This window comes from Pristiophorus japonicus, chromosome 17 (assembly GCF_044704955.1).
Source record: "Pristiophorus japonicus isolate sPriJap1 chromosome 17, sPriJap1.hap1, whole genome shotgun sequence".
Classification (NCBI taxonomy): domain Eukaryota; kingdom Metazoa; phylum Chordata; class Chondrichthyes; family Pristiophoridae; genus Pristiophorus; species Pristiophorus japonicus.
This window is the reverse complement of record NC_091993.1, coordinates 54,204,141-54,228,735: the sequence shown is the minus strand read 5'-3', so window position 1 is coordinate 54,228,735 and position 24,595 is coordinate 54,204,141. Positions and strand designations below refer to the sequence as shown.

General features: G+C 43.9%; 1 protein-coding gene across 5 annotated transcripts; it reads right to left on the bottom strand.

Moving 5' to 3' along the window:
* Positions 1 to 333: 333 nt before the first annotated feature.
* On the bottom strand, positions 334 to 24,101 carry LOC139227737 (mitochondrial glutamate carrier 1-like). Of its 5 annotated transcripts, none has more exons than XM_070858721.1 (10): positions 23,904 to 24,101; positions 21,585 to 21,697; positions 20,884 to 21,009; positions 20,372 to 20,427; positions 7,214 to 7,304; positions 6,683 to 6,801; positions 6,377 to 6,572; positions 5,446 to 5,600; positions 4,560 to 4,635; positions 334 to 1,795 (listed from the first exon to the last, which is right to left on the bottom strand). In XM_070858721.1, exons 2-10 carry the CDS (start codon positions 21,602 to 21,604, stop codon positions 1,642 to 1,644), a joined length of 993 nt encoding a protein of 330 aa, XP_070714822.1. In that variant the 5' UTR covers positions 21,605 to 21,697; positions 23,904 to 24,101; the 3' UTR covers positions 334 to 1,641. The 5 variants fall into 5 exon arrangements, with proteins under 5 accessions (XP_070714822.1, XP_070714823.1, XP_070714825.1 ...); XM_070858722.1 differs by having other exon boundaries at positions 6,377 to 6,569; XM_070858724.1 differs by lacking the exons at positions 21,585 to 21,697; positions 23,904 to 24,101 and adding an exon at positions 9,531 to 9,618 and having other exon boundaries at positions 20,884 to 20,918.
* Positions 24,102 to 24,595: the final 494 nt, after the last annotated feature.

Here is a 24,595-nt window from a genome sequence, read left to right as displayed (position 1 = left end):
AACAACTCAAACGTATGCCCTGTGGTTCCCAAACTGGGAAAGGACTAACGTATGTAGGGGTGTGGTAAGCAGAGGTCAGTAAGGATTATTGCTATTCAGCAACCCATTTTGGAAGCACAAGGAACAAAGATCAGCTGAGATGCTCCTGCAGTCAAACAGTCAGACACTAAAATGATGGCAATCTGAGAGGTGTATCGAAGGCTGACTAACATCTGTGGAACCATATACCAAGGAGGAAATGCAGTCAGGTGGAGAGGCAAAAAATTAAGATCAACAGCCCATTACCAGCAACAACCTCGGACACATCAATATAGTGTAGTCAAACAGAGAAAGCAAGGTTACAAAACTCTAGGTTTATTGTCACAGCTCAGTTTGATTCTGTTTTTAAACAGTTTTACTTCAATGTGTAAATTCAAATATTTGAGAATGGTGCTATGAACCAGTATCACTGTCATTAGATTAAATATTTCATGTAAACCAGTTCAATGATACAGAAGGCACCATTGTGTTAAAAATTAACCAGAGGCATTATTTGTTTCATGACATTTATAATATTACAGTAACACCCAGAGACAAAGGATCAGTTACAAACTAGGATATCAGTGTGACAACTGTTCCTTCCTCAGTAGTGTGAATCCCAGTCAACTAACATGGTATCCAACTGGATCCTAAACAAGATCCTGTCTCAGATGATGCTTTGAGATGAGTTATTTAAGGTTATACAACCTGAATACAGGTACTTTGTGCTACTAAAATGCCTGAGAATGAAATGCTCTGCAAGAGATGGACCTCAGTCTATAGTCGACTATTCTGCATCTTGGTTGTTCTGTAGACCATAATGGTTTAATGTCCCCGTTGCAATATGTTAACATTAAAAGTGTCAATCTTTGTGTAACAGCCAGACCAAGTACAGGATGCATGGCTCCCCGATCTATATGGGCAGATCCAAATCGGGAACAAATTAGATAGACACTGAATTCTTCAGTGCACTATAACAATGAGTGGTTTGCACTGCCATTTCACAGAAAACTATTCTTTCAGTCAATGCAAAAAGTGCTTTCTGAATGTAGCGACCCTTTCCCCCCCATTAACTTTCAAGTCCAGGTAGATGTTGTTTGTTGAAATGGAGCCACTTTGGTGAGCTTATTTGGAGTAATATTAGTTTCAATTTCCCCCAGGCATCTCCAAAATGGCGTCGCTTTTAAGAGTCTCCAATCTCTAAGATTGGCTTGGAAAATGTGACCAATATCTAAAAGTATAAAAATGTTTTTCTTTAAAAAAAAGTGTTAAATGTGTAACTTCTGTTCCAATTCTTCACAAGCTTAAGTAGAAAAGTGATTATGGAGCTGCAGAGGAAATTCAAGTATGGGCCCTTTAGTTTAAGCACTCTTTCACAACACTCCAAGATAATCTTTCCAAAAACCAACCAGGTCAAACCATCCTTCAGTAGCTTAAAAATAAAAAGATGTTGATATTCTTCCTCCTCCAAACAGTATTCCCATATACACAACCACTTTAGGAATCTGAACAATGGAAAAATAAAAGCGAGCGAATCCTTCAATAGCTGCAGCGTGACTTGGTTCCTTGTTTGGGATTTTTCATCGTAGTCTAATGTAGTTCTTCAGGAATGGATGTAGATAATTAATACACTTCAAACCGTGAAAACCCCAAGACAAATTCTCCAACTCCTACAAAGTAAATCACTTGCGCAATGCCAAAGAGTGGTGCAATGACGAGTGCTCGGCAGCAAGATCCCTTCAAGAATGTAGAAGGACCCTCATTCACCCAGATTTTCCTGCAAAGAATAACTGAATTATTTTCATTGAACCACAACAAACACCCTTGTAAAGATTAAAATGAAAATCTCATCATTGCAATGACCATCATTTGAAGGAGGACGCGAACCAATTATCACTAACTGCAATGGTTGAACAGGGTAACATTTCTAGCTCCCGAGAGCTACCCTATAACCCTTGCTGGAAAAATGTATGCAGGGGTGTCCGCACTGGCCGACAAAGAGCCGCACAGCCCTTGGTCAGCAGCCTTAAAGGTTACATATAAACCTATGAACAATGACGGAAAGGCAAAGAGAACCCAGCCCAACCAGTCTGCCTCACAACAGCGACACCCCTTACACTGAAACATTCTACACTCCACCCCAACCGGAGCCATGTGATCTCCTGGGAGAGGCAAACACCAGATAAAAACCCAGGCCAATTTAGGGAGAAAAAATCTGGGAAAATTTCTCTCCGACCCATCCAGGCAATCGAAACTAGTCCAGGAGATCACCCTGGCCATATTCTATTCCCCGCAGTACTTACCATTATATCTGCACCATCCAAAAGGTCATCCAGTCTAATTCCAATTACCTGCAGGTTATGGCACTTTAAGTGCCCATCCAACCATCTCTTAAAAGTGGTGAGGGTTTCTGCATCCACCACCCTTCCAGGCAGTGAGTTCCAGATCCCCACAACCCTCTGCGTAAAGACCCTCCTCAAATCCTCTCTAAACTTACCACCAACCTTAAAACCCCTCGTAATAGCCCCCTCCACCAATGGAAATAGGCCCTTACTATCCACTATGTCCAGGCCCCTCAACATTTTGTACAGCTCAATGAGGTCTCCTCTCAACCTCCTCTGTTCCAATGAGAACAAACCCAGCCTATCCAATCTGTCCTCATAACTGAGATTCTCCATCCCAGGCAGCATCCTAATAAATCTCCTCTGCAACCTCTCCAGTGCAATCATGTCCTTCCTATCATACAGCGACCAGAACTGCACGCAGTACTCCAGCTGTGACCTAACCAAAGTATTATACAATTTAAGCATAACCTCCCTGCTCATATTCTATGCCTCGGCCAATAAAGGCAAGCATTCCGTATGCCTTCTTAACCACCTGGCCTGCTACTTTCAGGGATCTGTGGACAAGCACTCCAAGGTCCCTTTGTTCATCTACACTATTAAGTGGCCTACCGCTTAATGTGTATACCTTTTCCTTATTAGCCCTCCTAAAGTGCATCACCTCACACTTCTCAATTAAATTCCATTTGCCACTGTTCTGCCCACCTGACCAGTAGATTGATATCCTCCTGCAGCCCATGACTTTCCTCTTCATTATCAACCACACAGCCAATTTTAGTGTCGTCTGCAAACTTCTTAATCATACTCCCAATATTCAAATCTAAATCGTTGATATATACCACAAAAAGCAAGGGACCCAGCACTAATAAGAACATAGAACATAAGAATTAGGAACAGGAGTAGGCCATCTAGCCCCTCGAGCCTGCTCCGCCATTCAACAAGATCATGGCTGATCTGGCCATGGACTCAGCTCCACTTACCCGCCCTCTCCCCGTAACCCTTAATTCCCTTATTGGTTAAAAATCTATATCTGTGACTTGAATACATTCAATGAGCTAGCCTCAACTGCTTCCTTGGGCAGAGAATTCCACAGATTCACAACTCTCTGGAAGAAATTCCTTCTCAACTCAGTTTTAAAGTATTTTGAGGCTGTGCCCCCTAGTTCTAGTCTCCCCGACCAGTGGGAACAACCTCTCTGCCTCTATCTTGTCTATCCCTTTCATTATTTTAAATGTTTCTATAAGATCACCCCTCATCCTTCTGAACACCAACGAGTAAAGACCCAGTCTACTCAATCTATCATCATAAGGTAACCCCCTCATCTCCGGAATTAGCCTCGTGAATCGTCTCTGTACCCCCTCCAAAGCTAGTATATCCTTCTTTAAGTCAGGTGACCAAAACTGTACGCAGTACTCCAGGTGCAGCCTCACCAATACCTTATACAGTTGCAGAAGGACCTCCCTGCTTTTGTACTCCATCCCTCTCGCAATGAAGGCCAACATTCCATTCGCCTTCCTGATTACCTGCTGCACCTGCAAACTAACTTTTTGGGATTCATGCACAAGGACCCCCAGGTCCCTCTGCACCACTGAGCCCTGCGGAACCCCACTGGAAACATCCTTCCAGTCACAAAAAACATCCATCAATCATTACCCTTTGCTTCTGACCTCCAAGCCAATTTTGGATCCAACTTGCCACTTTGCCCTGGATCCCATGGGCTTTAACCTTCATGACCAGTCTACCATGGTATCAGATGGTACAGCTTTCCCAATTCAAGAGATCAAGGCCAAAGCTCCCAGATAACTTGTCAGCATTTCCCCCATCTCATTCCAGCAGGGGTTCTTGTCATTATGCAGTGTGCAGACGCACCCCAGGGATTTGCTCTGAACCCCAATTCCCACAAGGTGCAGCTAATTTAGGTGGGCATACCAGCAGCGAAACAGCATCCATTAAAGCCCAGGAATGTTTTAGTGAACAGTTAGCCATGGGGTTTGGCCGATGTTATTTCATTTCAGAAACATGTCTAACATGCTGCCCCTCATCAGAAGAAATGTATGTCATAGTGACAGAAGGGACAAGGGGGCAAAGTGATTGGTTTGTCTCAACTCGTTTTGTGCTCATTACCCAGTGAAGTGGAATTTTCCTTACTATCAGCTTTTCCACACACAATTCACTTGATTGTGCACCCAGCACTCTCACCTTGCACAGTCCACAATCCCACTGTAGGTTTCTTCATTTGCTCCTCTATGTAGTGATTGAAATCGTGTTTTGATCACTAAAACATGAAAATATATCAATTTACTGACAAGTAACATACTGTTCAGCAGTTTCACAAGCAACAGCCAACAGGAAGTTCCTTTTACACAGTTTGAATGTAAATGAAGCAAGCCAATTCCAGGAAGAGATGCCACGTATACAATTGTACAGGAAGCATGGTGTGGTTCTTAATGTCACTCTGCTTTAACTGTTGAACTGCTACCTGAACCACAGCGTCATTACAAACTTGGAGAATGCTGAATACAAGTGAATAAACGAACTCAGCCAAGAACTACATGCAGCAAGCCAACTACAACGGTTTAAGCATCCCGTGGTTTATAATTGATCATTTTAGTACATCCCGTGGATAATTGTTTTCATTGTCCCAATTTTACTCTCAAATAGCAAACTCAGCTAACTAGGTCTATTTCACCTCTTTAAAGCTATGTCTAAGTCAATTTCTTACCAGCTTTGATCTAGTATTGTATTTTTGTTACCACACTTACATTTATATAGCGCCTTTCACAACCTCAGGACGTCCTAAAGCACTTTACAACCAATGAAGCACTTTTGAAATGTAGTCATGGTTGTAATGCAACTGGGAAATCTCAACTGTCGAGGTGCTACAATTAGCAACACCCTGGACTCGGGAGGGAAGTTGAGTGAGTTCTTGCTCCTAATTGCTATTTAGTAACCCTGAAACATAGGTCAGGTCATACGACTGCATAATCCAACCAATACACCAGTATAGTTCTCATTCTATAACTATTATTTGCCTCTATATTGTGCTAGAAAAATCTTGCGTCGTTGTCCAGCACACGATACTTACCATCACAAGGGTTGACAGCTACAGCAGCAACGGAACCAGCAATACAGCCGGATAAAAATGAATGGACGAAAGAAGCTTTCCCATCCACCGAATTTTGCCCAAGTTTGTTCAGGTTGGCAAACAATGGGAAGTAGATGACAGAGAACGGAACATCCCTGTTCATAAAAGGGAACATAATCAATACAGAGAACAAGTTTTGTACAAACATACTCGTTTATTTGCTGCGATTGCATTTAAATAGCTCGTTCGTCTCAGCATCCTAACCATTCAATAGCTAAGTGAAGGACAGAGGGATCCAACCACCTTGCCGAAGGGCGCTGCCTGTAAATATTTGGCCTGCATCTCCCAACTGACCAGAGTGATACAAAGGGGGGAAGTCACAACCTGAAATTGCTAATTTTTCTCAATTACCTCGCTGAAAAATACCCAGCAGCATTAGATTTTGTCCTTCCAAACTTGGGTCGACTCTGTTGAGTATTTTGAACTGTACAACATTAATGGTATTGCAGGGATTAACATGGATAACATTACCAGCAGTAAAATACTGGTTAACTGTTTCCAATAGTTGAAGGGGCAATAACAAGAGGGAACAGATTTAAGGTGACTGGCAAAAGAAGCAGAGGTGACACGAAGAAAGTGGTTAGGATTTGGTCTGCACTGCCCAATGAGTGGTGGATACAGATTCACGTAGTAGCCTTCAAAAATGAATAGGATAAATTGCTTGGAAGAAAAAATTGCAGGAACATGGAGTGGGAAGTGGGACTAACTGGATTGCTCTTTGAAAGAGCCGTGCAGACTTGGTGGGCCAAATGGCCTCTTTCTGTGCTGTACTGTTCTATGATTCTGTTGGTGATATTTTTGCTACATCATAATGGCACATATACATTCAATAAACCTAGTGACAGCATGGCAAGCTTACAGCTATTTGTACCTCAGTATAGTGGCTCCTAATCCTTTGTACAGTCCTCTGAGCCCTTGGGAGTAAAATAAATCTTTGGCAATCTGGGTGGCAGACATGGGCCTGGTAACAGCAGCAGGGCCAACGTTGTACGCCCGACTCAGGACTGGGTTGGTGGCCACAACTTTCATGGATGAACCTGAAGGCAATATCAACCTCTGCTGAGCTGCTGTATCAATTCAAAGAGAACAATTTTAGCAACCTCACTAATATTTAATGTAATCCTTGCTACATGGCGTACTGTTACTTTATACAAAGAGGAGTAAATTGTAAAGTTACCTAATCTGCCAGCATCTTGGAGCTGGATTTTCAGCATCTCCATAGGAGTAGTGACAATGACCTGACAGATTCCTGCCCCACAACCTGCCAGCATCTCTTTGAATACATTTAAGCCCTTACTGAAAGGCAAAAAAAAATACACTCAAATCCATGTGGAAACCAATGTTACATCATATACTAATGACAAATACAACATAGGCACCAAGTTCAACAAAAGCATTTAAATCTGAAGATATAGCACATTTTATACATAATGCAAACAATTAAGATACCTGTCACACCGAAAACACGTCCTATGGCATTAACATCTAGGGTTGAGAATTTGTCAAAATGAAACTGTACACACTGACACACCAACACTCAAACTGAATAGACTAAATGGGCTGCATGTTATACTCATTATGTAGAGATGAACAAATCTACAAAGTTAACTATATAGTTTGCTTCTGTGATGTTGATAAATTTTAATGCAACTACTTGGTGAACTGAACAACTTGCTTATGCCAATACTTAAATCAGACAAAAACATACCCATTTTTTGACAAATATTGGCGAAAAAAGTCATTTGCAGCAAGTTTAATGGCCTTCTCAGGTGTTACCAATGTCAGGTTCACAGCTGCACCTGTCAGACAAAAAATAATCCCCATTGAGTTTTGCTCTCTGCCGCCTCTACGCAGCCTCCATTTACATTCAGTTTGGATTATACACAATATGGTGTCTATATTTAAGACAATAATCCTTTTTTTCCTGACCATAGCACACCATTGAGATTTTGCAGCTTTTAAAATAGTGTCCCAAACTGCTGAGAGATTAAAGTCTTCCAAGGAGGAGACCACCTGATGTAAATAGGGAGTGGTCAACAGAAGGGGCATCTTCGACAGCAAGTGTGGTGTCTCACATTCTGGCCAGGTGAAAAGAGTTAACAATTAAATGAGCCTGAAAACTCATTAAGGAAGCTATTACTGCTCCATTTCATTGACTATGTTGCATACAATTCAGAGCAAGCTCCAGGCAGCAAGTCAGAAGGTGCGGCTCGAACATAATATTCCCATCTTCAGTCGTTTGGGGTAGAAGTTGCAAGTCCTCAGCTGGTCCGTGGCTCGGAGTGGCTTCACCACCAGGTGCTGGTGAACCTGGTGAACTAGAAGTTCGCAGCTCATGCTGACTTGGCCATTCACAGCTAGAATTACAGTAGGGTAGAGCGGGCCTCAGCACAGGAATGTGGATAATTAACCAAGGGTTCATGAACACAACTCCATGTACAAGCATCATGCAAGGATAGGATCTGACTCAGCCACCATGCTTCCACATTGATCAGCTTTCCAATGTCATCCAAGCTCATTGAATGGTGACTTGGCCAAGGAACCAGATAACTTTTGAGATGGAATTTAATCAAATGAGTATACCTAGAGGAGAAATTTGTTCAAAGTTCAGGAACTACAAACTGAAAATCTTGAGCACAGCTAAATGGGTGCCATCCACATCTCAAATATTAATAAAAAGGCCAGGCATTTGTTTAACTGGAGTTGATAATGTTAGATACTGTTAGGACCAGTTGCTGCAAAAACTCCAATGTTGGCTAATCCAGGCTTAAAAGGGATAGGACAGAACATCTGTTGTGAAATGCAACATTGAAATTACAGCATTCTAGTCACATGTACACAATTCGAGAGAAGAGGAAGAATAGGAAAGTATCAGAAGTGATGCAAATAGCTAGACTTCACACAATATTCTAGTACTGCATGCAAATTAAAACTTTTGCATCATGGAGTTGCATTTTAAGTGACAGTGCTAACAGGAAGGATCGAAGACTAGAATATGAAGAATACACTCAACAATGAAGACTCCATGAAATCAAATTATTGTTTTATTTTTGCTTAGTGCAAATGTCCATTTGAAGATTACAATTAAACTTCAACTTCTAAATCAGAAAAAAAATTGTAACTGAAACCATCTACAATTTTAATACTCATCAAAAGTGACTACTGTTGGAAACGTTTCTACAAAGAATATCACGGTCAACCACTTGGGATTTAGCACAGCACAGGAAAAAAAGTCAATTTCTCAGTTCAAACAAGATGCAGAAGTTACCAGGGAAAAATATATGCCATGTTATTCTGGGTAAACCAGTTTTGCACCTCCCCGAGCTAGTTTATCAGTCTCCAGTCTGAACATGGCCTGTGCCAAGTTAGCTGACTGTGGTCACGGTTGTGGTATGGACACTGATGTGATGCCAACTATAGTTAAATAACCAGTCAACACACCATTCATGTTTTACCTTTAGCCTGACCAACACTTCAACACATTTCATTAATCATGCAGATGATGCTAGTTTTCAGCTAAGTTGTTTAGCCCCCAAAGATCAGCATCAATGTTTTCAAGCTGCTCAGCTCTCTGGACCTCCATCTCGCTAGCTGGGGAAAACTGCATGTGCAGTATTTTGAATGGGCTACACACACACTCCACAAAGTTAATGGGAATATTGGTCAGCACATTACATGAGGATACAGAGTAGATGCACACTACTAGTAGAGCAAATATTGCAGGCTCGAAGGGCCGAATGGCCTACTCCTGCACCTATTTTCTATGTTTAATTTGGACAGATGAGTAGCTCCACCCCAAAATAAAGTCAAACAAATAGATTTAAGATTTCAGAATTTCTTTGCAATCCGAACTAAGGCAGAAAGGAAAATCAGTAGAGATCTTAGACAGCTTAAAGAGTATTAATAAATGGTGGGGGAAGGAAAGAGGCAGATGAGAACATTCTAAGGAATGAGCAAGTTGGAAACTTTGCTGAATTTTCTTTTACAAGCAATATAGAAAATAGAATGAAATGGATCCGAATTACAATAGTAAGTGGTACTGTAAACCATTTAATGATATGATCCATCGTGGCTTCGCCAGATCGGCTAGCCCTCAATATCCGTGGCGACCGTCTGTAACATGAAAAACAGATGCAAACAACAGCATTTCCTCCACGTTTTTTTTTTAAAAAGCAGTGGACACTTGGCACATACATCCCCCCGTATTTGCATTTAAATATCTACAGGACACAGCTTTCCTCGGCCTCTAAAGTTAAACACCTCAACCAATGGGCATGTCTTCAGGAGACCTCATATTCCTGGTCACAAGTGCACTCTGGGGCTGTACTATTAATGGTATTTAACATCAGCTTGAGACACGTCAAAGCCTGGCTGTATGCTTGCTAAGACCAAGTTTAAGCAAAGCAGAAAATAGGCTAGGCCTAATGAGAATCATGTTTATTCTTGTTACTGGCATATACTTCCTCAAAGGGCAGGCTTGAACAAATACGCATTAGGTTGTGCTATTCTTCAATACCTTGCAGGAGTTCCCGCTAGTACCATACACAAACGGCCACGATTCATGCATGAGGCACGAGAGAACATGCTGGCAAGCTATTTGACCACAAAGAGCAATGTAACCAAGCCAAACACTTCCACTCGGGTTCACAGCATAATAACCAGGAGAGACGTGTCAGATTTGCCACTGTTCAGACACACACCAGCACTCTGGCTGAGATCAGCTAAGCCAGCAGATCTGGGACCTTCTATCTCCATATCTTGCAGTGCTGAGCTAAACTATTTTAACCTCATGTTACCAGCACCTCTACACTATGCCAATCTGTCCAGAGAAGCCTTTTATGTTTTCTGCCAAAGCCAATGGGACACTGAAATAAATGACAATAATGCTCATTAGATGGCAGCAAGTCGTCACCAGCCTCCGTTATTCACACCCAATTCTAGTCATTTTGCTTACATTTTCCCCTCTGCCTCAAACAAAACTAGCCCGAGTGTTTAACAGCCGATCTAAACACGATCAGGATGTGGTCATTGCATACTTGTATCTGATACGAGAAGTTCATCACAAGTGTTACTAAAATAGTTACTTTATCCAGTGTTGGTAAACCAAGTAGACCCAGACAAGAATTCAACGGTCAGTAAGTTTTAATTTTATATGAACATCTGTGCATTGTATTGCACCATTAACACACCCCTCTACCCATTGCCCTCCACAGCATCCAATGCTACATAATTAACAGATTTTAATCCTCCCTCCCAAAGATGAAACTTGGCTGTTACAACATCCGTCCGCCACTTGTAAAGTCAACGTCAAGGTCTTTTTCCTCAACATTTATGAACTTTACACAAAGGAAATTGTTGTTGGGAAGACGGAATATTATCCCCTCACTCATTTGGAGAGAGGCGGGAGCGGCCTATAAAAGGCCCAGCGGGAGCTCGAGAGCCAGCGGCAGTTGGAGAGAGGCGGGAGCGGCCTATAAAAGACCCAGCGGGAGCTCGAGAGCCAGCGGCAGTTGGAGAGGCGGGTGCGGCCTATAAAAGGCCCAGTGGGAGCTCGAGAGCCAGCGGCAGTTGGAGAGAGGCGGGTGCGGCCTATAAAAGGCCCAGTGGGAGCTCGAGAGCCAGCGGCAGTTGGAGAGGCGGGTGCGGCCTATAAAAGGCCCAGTGGGAGCTCGAGAGCCAGCGGCAGTTGGAGAGGCGGGTGCGGCCTATAAAAGGCCCAGCGGGAGCTCGAGAGCCAGCGGCAGTTGGAGAGGCGGGTGCGGCCTATAAAAGGCCCAGCGGGAGCTCGAGAGCCAGCGGCAGTTGGAGAGGCGGGTGCGGCCTATAAAAGGCCCAGTGGGAGCTCGAGAGCCAGCGGCAGTTGGAGAGGCGGGTGCGGCCTATAAAAGGCCCAGTGGGAGCTCGAGAGCCAGCGGCAGTTGGAGAGAGGCGGGTGCGGCCTATAAAAGGCCCAGCGGGAGCTCGAGAGCCAGCGGCAGTTGGAGAGAGGCGGGTGCGGCCTATAAAAGGCGTACCGGTGCAGCTACAGCGGGAGAGAAAGCAAAAAAGAAGTAGAAAGGAATCAAAAGGTGACGTCACAGCCAATGGGGTAAGTGATTGGCGAGTAGCTTTTCTTTTTCTTTTTATATCAGTAAGTAAACTGTAACATTGTTATTACCAATTGAAGTGTATCTAAGGGTTAAGGCATGACAGGAGAGCTCGGTCACGTGATATGCTCCTCCTGTGCCATGTGGGAACTCATGGTGTCCCTGACGACTACGTGTAAGAAGTGTATCCGCCTCCATCTCCTGACGGACCGCGTTGCTGAATTGGAGCTGAGGGTGGATTCACTCTGGAGCATCCACGATGCTGAGAATGACATAAGTGGCATGTGTAGTGAGTTGGTCTTACCGCATGAGAAGGATCCACAGCCAGCTAGGGAATGGAAGACCAGCAGGAAGAGTAGTACAAAGAAGGTAGTGCAGGGGTCCCATCTGGTCATCCCCCTGCAAAACAGATACACTGCTTTGAGTGCTGTTGAGAGAGATGACTCATCAGGGGAGAGCAGCAGCAGCCAAGTTCATGGCACCGTGGCTGGCTCTGTTGTACAGGAGGGCATAAAAAAGAGTGGGAGAGCGATAGTGATAGGGGATTCAATCATAAGGGGAATAGATAGGCGTTTCTGCGGCCGCAATCGAGACTCCAGGATGGTATGTTGCCTCCCTGGTGCAAGGTTCAAGGATGTCTCCGAGCGAGTGCAGGACATTCTTAAAAGGGAGGGAGAACAGCCAGTTGTCGTGGTGCACATTGGTACCAACGACATAGGTAAAAAAAGGGATGAGGTCCTACGAGACGAATTTAAGGAGCTAGGAGTTAAATTAAAAAGTAGGACCTCAAAAGTAGTAATCTCGGGATTGCTACCAGTGCCACGTGCTAGTCAGAGTAGGAATCGCAGGATAGCACAGATGAATACGTGGCTTGAGCAGTGGTGCAGCAGGGAGGGATTCAAATTCGTGGGGCATTGGAACAGGTTCTGGGGGAGGTGGGACCAGTACAAACTGGACGGTCTGCACTTGGGCAGGAACGGAACCAATGTCCCAGGGGGAGTGTTTGCTAGTGCTGTTGGTGAGGAGTTAAACTAATATGGCAGGGGGATGGGAACCAATACAGGGAGACAGAGGGAAACAAAAAGGAGACAAAAACAAAAGACAGAAAAGAGATGAGTAAAAGTGGAGGGCAGAGAAACCAAAGGCAAGAAACAAAAAGGGCCACTGAATATAAAAGGGCTGCAGGAGGGGCAAAAACTAAAAATCATGGTTTAAAAACTAGGATGAAAACACTCTACCTAAATGCACGCAGCATTCGAAATAAAGTAAATGAGTTGACGGCACAAATCATTACAAATGGGTATGATTTGGTGGCCATTACAGATACATGGTTGCAAGGTGGCCAAGACTGGGAATTAAACATACGGAGGTATCTGACGATTCAGAAAGATAGGCAAGAAGGGAAAGGAGGTGGGGTAGCTCTGTTAATAAAGGATGATATCAGGGCAGTTGAGGGATGATATTGGCTCCAATGAACAAAATGTTGAATCATTGTGGGTGGAGATTAGAGATAGTAAGGGGAAAAAGTCACTGGTCGGCGTAGTTTATAGGCCCCCAAATAATAACTTCACGGTGGGGCGGGCAATAATCAAGGGAATAATGGAGGCATGTGAAAAAGGAACGGCAGTAGTCATGGGGGATTTTAACCTACATATCGATTGGTCAAATCAAATCGCAGGGGGTAGCCTGGAGGAGGAATTCATAGAATGCATACGGGATTGTTTCTTAGAACAGTATGTAACAGAGCCTACAAGGGAGCAAGCCATCTTGGATCTGGTCCTGTATAATGAGACAGGAAAAATAAACGATCTCCTCGTAAAAGATCCTCTCGGAATGAGTGATCACACTATGGTTGAATTTGTAATACAGATTGAGGATGAGGAAGGTGTGTCAGAAACGAGCGTACTATGCTTAAACAAAGGGGACTACAGTGGGATGAGGGCAGAGTTGGCTAAAGTAGACTGGAAACAAGGACTAAACGGTGGCACAATTGAGGAACAGTGGAGGACTTTTAAGGAGCTCTTTCATAGTGCACAACAAAAATATATTCCAGTGAAAAAGGGCGGCAAGAGAAGGGATAACCAGCCGTGGATAACCAAGGAAATAAAGGAAAGTATCAAATCAAAGACCAATGTGTATAAGGTGGCCAAGGTTAGTGGGAAACTAGAGGATTGGGAAAATTTTAAGCAACAGCAAAGAATGATTAAAAAAGCAATAAAGAAAGGGAAGATAGATTACGAAGGTAAACTTGCACAAAACATAAAAACAGATAGTAAAAGCTTTTACAGATATATAAAACGGAAAAGAGTGACTAAAGTAAATGTTGGTCCCTTAGAAGATGAAAAGGGGGATTTAATAATGGGAAATGTGGAAATGGCTGAGACCTTAAACAATTACTTTGCTTCGGTCTTCACAGTGGAAGACACAAAAATCATGCCAAAATTTGCAGACCACAGGAATGTGGGAAAGGAGGACCTTGAGACAATCACTATCACTAGGGGAGTAGTGCTGGACAGGCTAATGGGACTGAAGGTAGACAAGTCCCCTGGTCCTGATGAAATGCATCCCAGGGTATTAAAAGAGATGGCGGATGTTATAGCAGATGCATTCGTTATAATCTACTAAAATTCTCTGGACTCTGGGGAGGTACCAGCGGATTGGAGAGCAGCTAATGTAATGCCTCTGTTTAAAAAAGGGGCAGACAAAAGGCAGGTAACTATAGGCCGGTTAGTTTAACATCTGTAGTGGGGAAAATGCTTGAAACTATCATTAAGGAAGAAATAGCGGGACATCTGGATAGGAATAGTGCAATCAAGCAGACGCAGCATGGATTCATGAAGGGGAAATCATGTTTAACTAATTTACTGGAATTCTTTGAGGATATAACGAGCATGGTGGATAGAGGTGTACCGATGGATGTGGTGTATTTAGATTTCCAAAAGGCATTCGATAAGGTGCCACACAAAAGGTTACTGCAGAAGATAAAGGTACGCAGAGTCAGAGGAAATGTATTAGCATGGATAGAGATTTGGCTGGCGAACAGAAAGCAGAGAGTCGGGATAAATGGGTCCTTTTCCGGTTGGAAATCAGTGGTTAGTGGTGTGCCACAGGGATCGGTGCTGGGACCACAACAGTTTACAATATACATAGATGACCTAGAAGAAGGGACAGAGTGTAGTGCAACAAAATTTGCAGATGACACTAAGATTAGTGGGAAAGCGGTTTGTGTAGAGGACTCAGGCTGCAAGGAGATTTGGATAGGTTAAGCGAATGGGCTAAGGTTTGGCAGATGGAATACAATGTCGGAAAGTGTGAGGTCATCCACCTTGGGGGAAAAAAAAAACAGTAAAAGGGAATATTATTTGAATGGGGAGAAATTACAACATGCTGTGGTGCAGAGGGACCTGGGGGTCCTTGTGCATGAATCCCAAAAGGTTAGTTTGCAGGTAATCAGGAAGGCAAATGGAATGTTGGCCTTCATTGCGAAAGGGATGGAGTACAAAAGCAGGGATGTCTTGCTGCAACTGTATAAGGTATTGGTAAGGCCGCACCTGGAGTACTGCGTGCAGTTTTGGTCACCTTACTTAAGGAAGGATATACTAGCTTTGGAAGGGGTACAGAGACGATTCACTAGGCTGATTCCAGAAATGAGGGGGTTACCTTATGAAGATAGATTGAGTAGACTGGGTCTTTACTCCTTGGAGTTCAGAAGGATGAGGGATGATCTTATAGAAACATTTAAAATCATGAAAGGGATAGACAAGATAGAGGCAGAGAGGTTGTTTCCATTGGTGGGGGAGACTAGAACTAGGGGGCACAGCCTCAAAATACGGAGGAGCCAATTTAAAACCGAGTTGAGAAAGAATTTCTTCTCCCAGAGGGTTGTGAATCTGTGGAATTCTCTGCCCAAGGGAGCAGTTGAGGCTAGCTCATTGAATGTTTTCAAGTCAAAGATAGATAGATTTTTAACCAATAAGGGAATTAAGGATTACGGGGAGAGGGCAGGTAAGTGGAGCTGAGTCCACGACCAGATCAGCCATGATCTTATTGAATGGCGGAGCAGGCTCGAGGGGCTAGATGGCCTACTCCTGTTCCTAATTCTTATGTTCTTATGTTCTAAAGTTCAGACCTATTCAAGAATTGCAGTGATTTTATTAAGAGTTCTGGGTCTGCCAAGTTTCTCATGAGTACTGTTGAAGGGGATGACTCATCAGGGGAGGGCAGCAGCAGCCAAGTTCATGGCACCGTGGCTGGCTCTGCTGCACAGGAGGGCAAGAAAAAGAGTGGGACAGCAATAGTGACAGGGGATTCAATGGTGAGGGGAATAGATAGACGTTTCTGCGGTCGCGACCGAGACTCCAGGATGATATGTTGCCTCCCTGGTGCAAGGGTCAAGGATGTCTCGGAGCAGGTGCAGGACATTCTGAAATGGGAGGGAGAACAGCCAGTTGTCGTGGTGCACATTGGTACCAACGACATAGGTAAAAAAAAGGGATGAGGTCCTACGAATTTAAGGAGCTAGGAGCTAAATTAAAAAGTAGGACCTCAAAAGTAGTAATCTCGGGATTGCTACCAGTGCCACGTGATAGTCAGAGTAGGAATCGCAGGATAGCGCAGATGAATACGTGGCTTGAGCAGTGGTGCAGCAGGGAGGGATTCAAATTCCTGGGGCATTGGGACCGGTTCTGGGGGAGGTGGGACCAGTACAAACCGGACGGTCTGCACCTGGGTAGGACCGGAACCAATGTCCTAGGGGGAGTGTTTGCTAGTGCTGTTGGGGAGGATTTAAACTAATATGGCAGGGGGATGGGAACCAATGCAGGGAGACAGAGGGAAACAAAAAGGAGGCAAAAGCAAAAGACAGAAAGGAGATGAGGAAAAGTGGAGGGCGGAGAAACCCAAGGCAAAGAACAAAAAGGGCCACTGTACAGCAAAATACTAAAAGGACAAAGGGTGTTAAAAAACAAGCCTGAAGGCTTTGTGTCTTAATGCAAGGAGTATCCGCAATAAGGTGGATGAATTAATTGTGCAAATAGATGTTAATAAATATGATGCGATTGGGATTACGGAGACGTGGCTCCAGGATGATCAGGGCTGGGAACTCAACATTCAGGGGTATTCAACATTCAGAAAGGATAGAATAAAAAGGAAAAGGAGGTGGGGTAGCATTGTTGGTTAAAGAGGAGATGAATGCAATAGTTAGGAAAGACATTAGCTTGGATGATGTGGAATCTATATGGGTAGAGCTGCAGAACACCAAAGGGCAAAAAACGTTAGTAGGAGTTGTGTACAGACCTCCAAACAGTAATAGGAATGTTGGGGAGGGCATCAAACAGGAAATTAGGGGTGCATGCAATAAAGGTGTAGCAGTTATAATGGGTGACTTTAATATGCACATAGATTGGGCTAGCCAAACTGGAAGCAATACGGTAGAGGAGGATTTCCTGGAGTGCATAAGGGATGGTTTTCTAGACCAATATGTTGAGGAACCAACTAGGGGGGAGGCCATCTTAGACTGGGTGTTGTGTAATGAGGGGATTAATTAGCAATCTCATTGTGCGAGGCCCCTTGGGGAAGAGTGACCATAATATGGTGGAATTCTGCATTAGGATGGAGAATGAAACAGTAAATTCAGAGACCATGGTCCAGAACTTAAAGAAGGGTAACTTTGAAGGTATGAGGCGTGAATTGGCTAGGATAGATTGGCGAATGATACTTAGGGGGTTGACTGTGGATGGGCAATGGCAGACATTTAGAGACCGCATGGATGAATTACAATTGTACATTCCTGTCTGGCGTAAAAATAAAAAAGGGAAGGTGGCTCAACCATGGCTATCTAGGGAAATCAGGGATAGTATTAAAGCCAAGGAAGTGGCATACAAATTGGCCAGAAATAGCAGCGAACCTGGGGACTGGGAGAAATTTAGAACTCAGCAGAGGAGGACAAAGGGTTTGATTAGGGCATGGAAAATGGAGTACGAGAAGCTTGCAGGGAATATTAAGGTGGATTGCAAAAGTTTCTATAGGTATATAAAGAGAAAAAGGTTAGTAAAGACAAATGTAGGACCCCTGCAGTCAGAATCAGGGGAAGTCATAACGGGGAACAAAGAAATGGCAGACCAATTGAACAAGTACTTTGGTTCGGTATTCACTAAGGAGGATACAAACAACCTTCCGGATATAAAAGGGGTCAGAGGGTCTAGTAAGGAGGAGGAACTGAAGGAAATCTTTATTAGTCGGGAAATTGTGTTGGGGAAATTGATGGGATTGAAGGCCGATAAATCCCCAGGGCCTGATGGACTGCATCCCAGAGTATTTAAGGAGTTGGCCTTGGAAATAGCGGATGCATTGACAGTCATTTTCCAACATTCCATTGACTCTGGATCAGTTCCTATGGAGTGGAGGGTAGCCAATGTAACCCCACTTTTTAAAAAAGGAGGGAGAGAGAAAACAGGGAATTATAGACCGGTCAGCCTGACCTCAGTAGTGGGTAAAATGATGGAATCAATTATTAAGGATGTCATAGCAGTGCATCTGGAAAATGGTGACATGATAGGTCCAAGTCAGCATGGATTTGTGAAAGGGAAATCATGCTTGACAAATCTTCTGGAATTTTTTGAGGATGTTTCCAGTAAAGTGGACAAAGGAGAACCAGTTGATGTGGTATATTTGGACTTTCAGAAGGCTTTCGACAAGGTCCCACACAAGAGATTAATGTGCAAAGTTAAAGCACATGGGATTGGGGGTAGTGTGCTGACGTGGATTGAGAACTGGTTGTCAGACAGGAAGCAAAGAGTAGGAGTAAATGGGTACTTTTCAGAATGGCAGGCAGTGACTAGTGGGGTGCCGCAAGGTTCTGTGCTGGGGCCCCAGCTGTTTACATTGTACATTAATGATTTAGACGAGGGGATTAAATGCAGTATCTCCAAATTTGCGGATGACACTAAGTTGGGTGGCAGTGTGAGCTGCGAGGAGGATGCTATTAGGCTGCAGAGTGACTTGGATAGGTTAGGTGAGTGGGCAAATGCATGGCAGATGAAGTATAATGTGGATAAATGTGAGGTTATCCACTTTGGTGGTAAAAACAGAGAGACAGACTATTATCTGAATGGTGACAGATTAGGAAAAGGGAAGGTGCAACGAGACCTGGGTGTCATGGTACATCAGTCATTGAAGGTTAGCATGCAGGTACAGCAGACGGTTAAGAAAGCAAATGGCATGTTGGCCTTCATAGCGAGGGGATTTGAATACAGGGGCAGGGAGGTGTTGCTACAGTTGTACAGGGCCTTGGTGAGGCCACACCTGGAGTAGTGTGTACAGTTTTGGTCTCCTAACTTGAGGAAGGACATTCTTGTTATTGAGGGAGTGCAGCGAAGATTCACCAGACTGATTCCTGGGATGGCGGGACTGACCTATCAAGAAAGACTGGATCAACTGGGCTTGTATTCACTGGAGTTCAGAAGAATGAGAGGGGACCTCATAGAAACGTTTAAAATTCTGACGGGTTTAGACAGGTTAGATGCAGGAAGAATGTTCCCAATGTTGGGGAAGTCCAGAACCAGGGGTCACAGTCTGAGGATAAGGGGTAAGCCATTTAGGACCGAGATGAGGAGAAACTTCTTCACCCAGAGAGTGGTGAACCTGTGGAATTCTCTACCACAGAAAGTAGTTGAGGCCAATTCACTAAATATATTCAAAAGGGAGTTAGATGAAGTCCTTACTACTCGGGGGATCAAGTGTTATGGCGAGAAAGCAGGAAGGGGGTACTGAAGTTTCATGTTCAGCCATGAACTCAATGAATGGCGGTGCAGGCTAGAAGGGCTGAATGGCCTGCTCCTGCACCTATTTTCTATGTTTCTATGAGTGTTTCCATTTTACACTGCACCAGACACCATGAAACAGACTGTATTTCAGCTCAGTATAAAAGCAGTGTACCAACAGGAGGAAATCAGTGTGTCATTTAGTAGCAATGTGTCATGGTGCAGTGTAATAGATCCAACCGTAAAGAACATTGTCTCCTGAAAACATGCCCAATGACTGCAGTTCTCAAACACAAGTCAATGCATTGTTTTTAGCTACAAACTGCACAGCACAAGGCTGCACTACCTACAATTTTACAATGTTCAGGGATCTCATTAAACCTCCAATATAGTTCATTTTGATTTTTAATTCCAAACATACATTACTTGTGAACGTCACTGTATTTGAGAAATTATGAGGCCTGCAGCCTATGCTAGGTTAGCTGATCTAAGCAGTTGCACTCAGCACCCCAAGCTTAAGAATGGCAAAGGGTCGTAACAGGGTTCTCACTCCAGGCGCCACCAAGTGACTCCTGCTGGACGTGCAAGCGAGACGAGGGAAGGACTGGACTCTGCTATGATGCCCAGCACTAGTTATACATGAAGAATGGCAACTGAAAAGGGGTACCAGAGAATTAGCAGCACTTGTGGTGCTGAACCCCTATACAAGTCAGGCCATCAGGAGAGGAGGCAAGGAAGTTACAGGGCTTTAACCACTTTAATGTTAATCGTGGCAGTATAAGCATGCTATTATATCCAAAAGTCATTCAACTTCAGTACAGTCTAAATGCAAGTGTTGGTTATCAACTACATGTTCTTGAGAATGCTATTGAGACTTCATCTGCACAAGTTTATTGTAAGCTACATAGCAGAAGAAAAATAGGGTAGTCAGATGTGGCCTCTACAAAAATTATGGTATCACTGAATAGACCTGCAGACTAGTACTGATGTTGGGAAGCAGTGTGGAAGCATATCCCTTACCTCTATACATTCCAAAATATCCTTCAGATCGCACGGTCTTAATCAGACAGTCCATCCTAGACACAAGAAAAAGTCATCATCAAGAGGACTCAGATTAACACAACCACTAAAGAAATGAATGAAGCACATGTAATCAGCTCCAGGCTATTAGTCTTCTAAATTACAGTAAGGCTCAATTATCAGCTGTCATTTTTGCTTTAAGGAATAAACTGCATTATATACAGGTTAGTTTGACTATTGCAAATTTTCACTGAAAAGACTAAGGAGCTGCTCGGTGCTGAAGGAAACAAAATAATCACTACTGAAAACACTTAGAAAAATTAGGCATTTTAGCTTCAAATCAGTTAAAAGCCATTAATTAAAGAACATTTTAGAATCACTAGGGAATAATGCAAGCCAGGAAGTTTGAAAGCTACAAAGTGCTCAAATGGCAAATGTATATATTGGAAAGAGTGCGATAATGCTTTCACGCCTTAGTTTCAAGATGCTAATTCAGTACGAATGCAACTCACAAACTGGTGTAGGTACGCTGCCCATTCCTTTGGTTCTGCAGCCTGGTCTTGGCCAGGTCTATCGGAAAAACACAGGTTACTCCAATCAATCCAGCAACTCCTCCATTGATGAGTTTTGCAGGGAGGCTGAGAATTTAAGAAAAGTGAACAGTTAGTTGTAAGCTATACTATATTTTAAAATCTAATCTTCAAGTGCTAAGCACCTACAGAACTTTTAAAGCATGACTGAAGATGAGGGTAAATGTACCAGTGTGGTATGGAGACAGATCAGATAATTTCGGGTTTCATTACTGGTCCGTGCTTCATTACTCACAGCTGGGGGCAAGTAGAGACACCAGTGGCCAGAAAGGAGAAAACTCCAAGCAGTGATCCTTGCTGGAAGGTGCAGGCACATGGGCATCAGAATCAGCTGTGATACTTTCCACAGACCAAACATGTGTCAACAACTCTCATTGGGTGACATATCGACAAGCTACCCTTATAGGTGGATCTACAGTCACTGCCATTTGAGGGGAGGATGGAGGAATATCATGTTCCCAACAATTCAGTGAATGAAAGCACACCAATGACTTGACGGATGCAGATGTGAAGCTCCCAGGTTGTACCATTCTCTGACATACTGAGATAGAAAGCTACACAAAAGGATGTGAATCAGGAAAAAAAGTACCCATGTAACTTATGAAAAGCAGAAAAGTGCCTACCTGATTTGGTTGTTGGACATATCCACGATATTCTTCAAAGTATGCAGAAACAAGACGGTTACAGGAGTTCACACGTCACAGCTGAACAGTTACTGGGAAGTGCAGCCTGGACTCTGCAGAGCAAATGAAGTCTTTGAGCTTACTTGCTCCAACAGTTATACTTCAATTACCAACACAAGCCCAGAGTCGACCTACCCAACCAGATCATAATTAACATTGAGCCTCAAAGTTGTAGTCCCACTATTAAAAAAAGTCTTTCCTGACCTCACTATATCCACACGTATTGCCACTAGCAGTCACTTGATAGCAACACTTGGGTTGATTTCCTCCCCCCATCCACCCCAGTCCTCACAAAGCCAATTGCAGCATTCAGCTAACCAGAGATCAGGATTCTAATGCGAGACTTTCTAGCTTGTATATGTTAGTACTAACAGTGGGCTATCTAAAGGATTCTACAAAATGCTACAGAATTGCAATGCAGCCAGTTGTTTGTAATCTAACAGAGGCCAGAAATGAATCCCAGTCCAAGCTCAATGCAGCTATCTAACCAATGATCAATTCCACATCCTCATTGCAGCTTTGAAAATACTACAGAGCACTTTCAAGATGATAATGTTCCATTTAGCCAATTTGACACTAGGAATTTTGTCTGCCATAGTTTAAAACTTTCTATAACCTATGAAAGCTAATTCACAAGTTAAGCAATTTAGTAAACATAGTAGCCAATGACTCTTGGCTTCAGCAGAAGACAGACTATGCCTGGTTAATGTCATGGAATATTACAAGTCAACAAACTACCTGAAGCAAAAAGGAGTTCGGGGGAGAAAGAAACAATCTTGTCCATGAGGCTCAATTCTAAAGTCAGCAAGCTATTAAGTTGCAACTGTTTGGTAATAGGATCTGCATTTTCAGATCATCTAACCCTATAGTTGACACATTCTTAGTATGAACTTGTAACTCTGCCATGAGAGATACATGTACTGGGCTCAAAGCACTCTTCAATTCCATTCTTAACCTCAGGATCACAATGAATATGACACAATGTGATTCTACTCTGCACTCACTTGGATGAACAATTCAGTAGACTGGAATTATTCTGAGCGCCACAATCCATACAAGATTTACCTTGGCGTCTGGCAGAAAGTTGCTTGGCCCAAAAAAACTAGAAAGTAGGTACACCACTAGAAATGATGCCATCCTTCCGAACCAAGCAGTTTTACATAGATCAATAGTTTAGGAAGCAAGTTCAAACATGCAGATTGGGGACTTAATTTCACTTCGGCACAAAGTAATCTCACTATTTAGAAGGGAGAGAAACGAATTTAATTCTGGCCTTCTGAAAGCTACACTGATATTCTCACACTATGGTCAAAACTATGTGGTCATCAACATTAATATCCACTTTTTACCACAAACTTCAGTTCCTGGGTTTAGGTTATACATCGTATTCAATATAGCCGTAGCAAATCAATTCTCACCCGAGTGCACGCACCTCTCACTAAACTACTTAAACAAATGATTAAGAGTCATAGAATAACCTTTAAACTGATGTAATCAGATGATTTAATCTGTGGGCACTTCCCGGTATTGAAACGTACGCACAAAATTGAGGCTGAAGATACTGGTCACAACTTTAAACAGCAGAGTTTAGCTATTTTCCCCCTGAAATCTGGTCGGGTTCCCTCTGTCGAAAGTCAAGGCAACATTGCTTTACAATTGTTATAAAATAAAAATATTATAAAGTTACAATAAAGGATCACTTGAGGTGAAATCAGAGGCGCCATCAACATAACTGACAAAGTTCAAACTGGGCTGCCATAATTGGGCCAAGTGGATTTGGTGGTTTCACTGGGAAACAGAAAATGATGTGAGACATGGGCAGGTTATACTGAGCGCCGATATCTTGCACAACCCCTTTTATTGGGGAGTTTCCCCAAACATACCAGTTTCAGAATGAATAAACTGATGTTTGAATCTCATCGCTACCTGAAAGGGCAACAGACTCAACAGTAACTTTCAACAGGGAATTGGATAACTGCTTGTAATGGGAAACTGGCAGGGGGTTGGCAGGTCTGTCCGTGTGTGGCGCCCTGGGAACCGCCTCCCCTTCCCGGACACAGCGGGGGCCGGGCCCACACCCTTCCCCATGGAGACAGGGCCGCGTCGGGCCGCCCGCCATCCCACCCCGGGCCGGGCTCCCATTGACTGATGTCATGCTGCTGCCGGGCTCCCGGTGAATTTGAAGGTGAGAGAGAGCCGCCATTACCCGCGCAGCCCGTTCAATGGCGCCGTGTGCGGCTGTGGTGCCGCGGTACTCACCCGTTCGATTCACTTCTGGGTGGCGGCGGCAGCGTCAACAGGGAACACCGGGTTTGTGCGGCGGGGGCTCGGTATGTCGGGCCTCGGTGTGACGGGACTTCTCGGGCTCGGGGTGTGTGACGGGGTTGCTCGGGCTCGGAGCGGGGTGGGCAGGGAAGGGTCAAGGTCCGGGCAGCAGCAGCTTCGCTTGTCAAAAGGCGCCGCGCGCCGCTCGCTCCACAGTCACTACACGGAAGGCGGGGCTCTGCTGCGCCCGCTATCCAATCCGCTCAGCGAATGCCGACTCAGCGCTAACCCATTGGTTGACGTCGGCTTGATTGATGGCCACCTAATGCATTGCGACCAATTCAAATTGACCTCGAATAACGGTTCTGATGGCCAATCACAAACCAGCACCTTTCGGAACCAATCATGTTCCTCCCAGCCCGCGTGATCAAAGCGTTCCCGGCTGGAGGGTGCGTACGTAGGGGACTTGCATTGTGCCACCCGGGACAGGGCCGTGTCCCTCCTTTCCCCTCCCCCCCCAGGACAGGGAGATGTTACAAGATAAAACAGATACATTTGACACCGAGCCACAAAGGAAGAAATGACAGCAGTTCACCAAAAGCTTGGTTAAAACCTAGCTGGTTTTAAGGAGCATCTTAAAGGAGGAAAGAGAAGTTTAGGGAGGGAGTTCCAGAGCTTGGGCCCCA

Excerpts from the sequence above, each read along its gene's own strand:
- LOC139227737 (XM_070858721.1), bottom strand. The coding sequence starts at position 21,604 with ATGTCCAACAACCAAATCAG. Across the intron at positions 7,305-20,371 it reads ATATTTTGGAATGTATAGAG|GTGCAGCTGTGAACCTGACA; the intron begins GTAAGGGATATG and ends TTTGTCTGACAG. Across the intron at positions 6,573-6,682 it reads CCAAGATGCTGGCAGATTAG|CAGCTCAGCAGAGGTTGATA; the intron begins GTAACTTTACAA and ends GAATTGATACAG.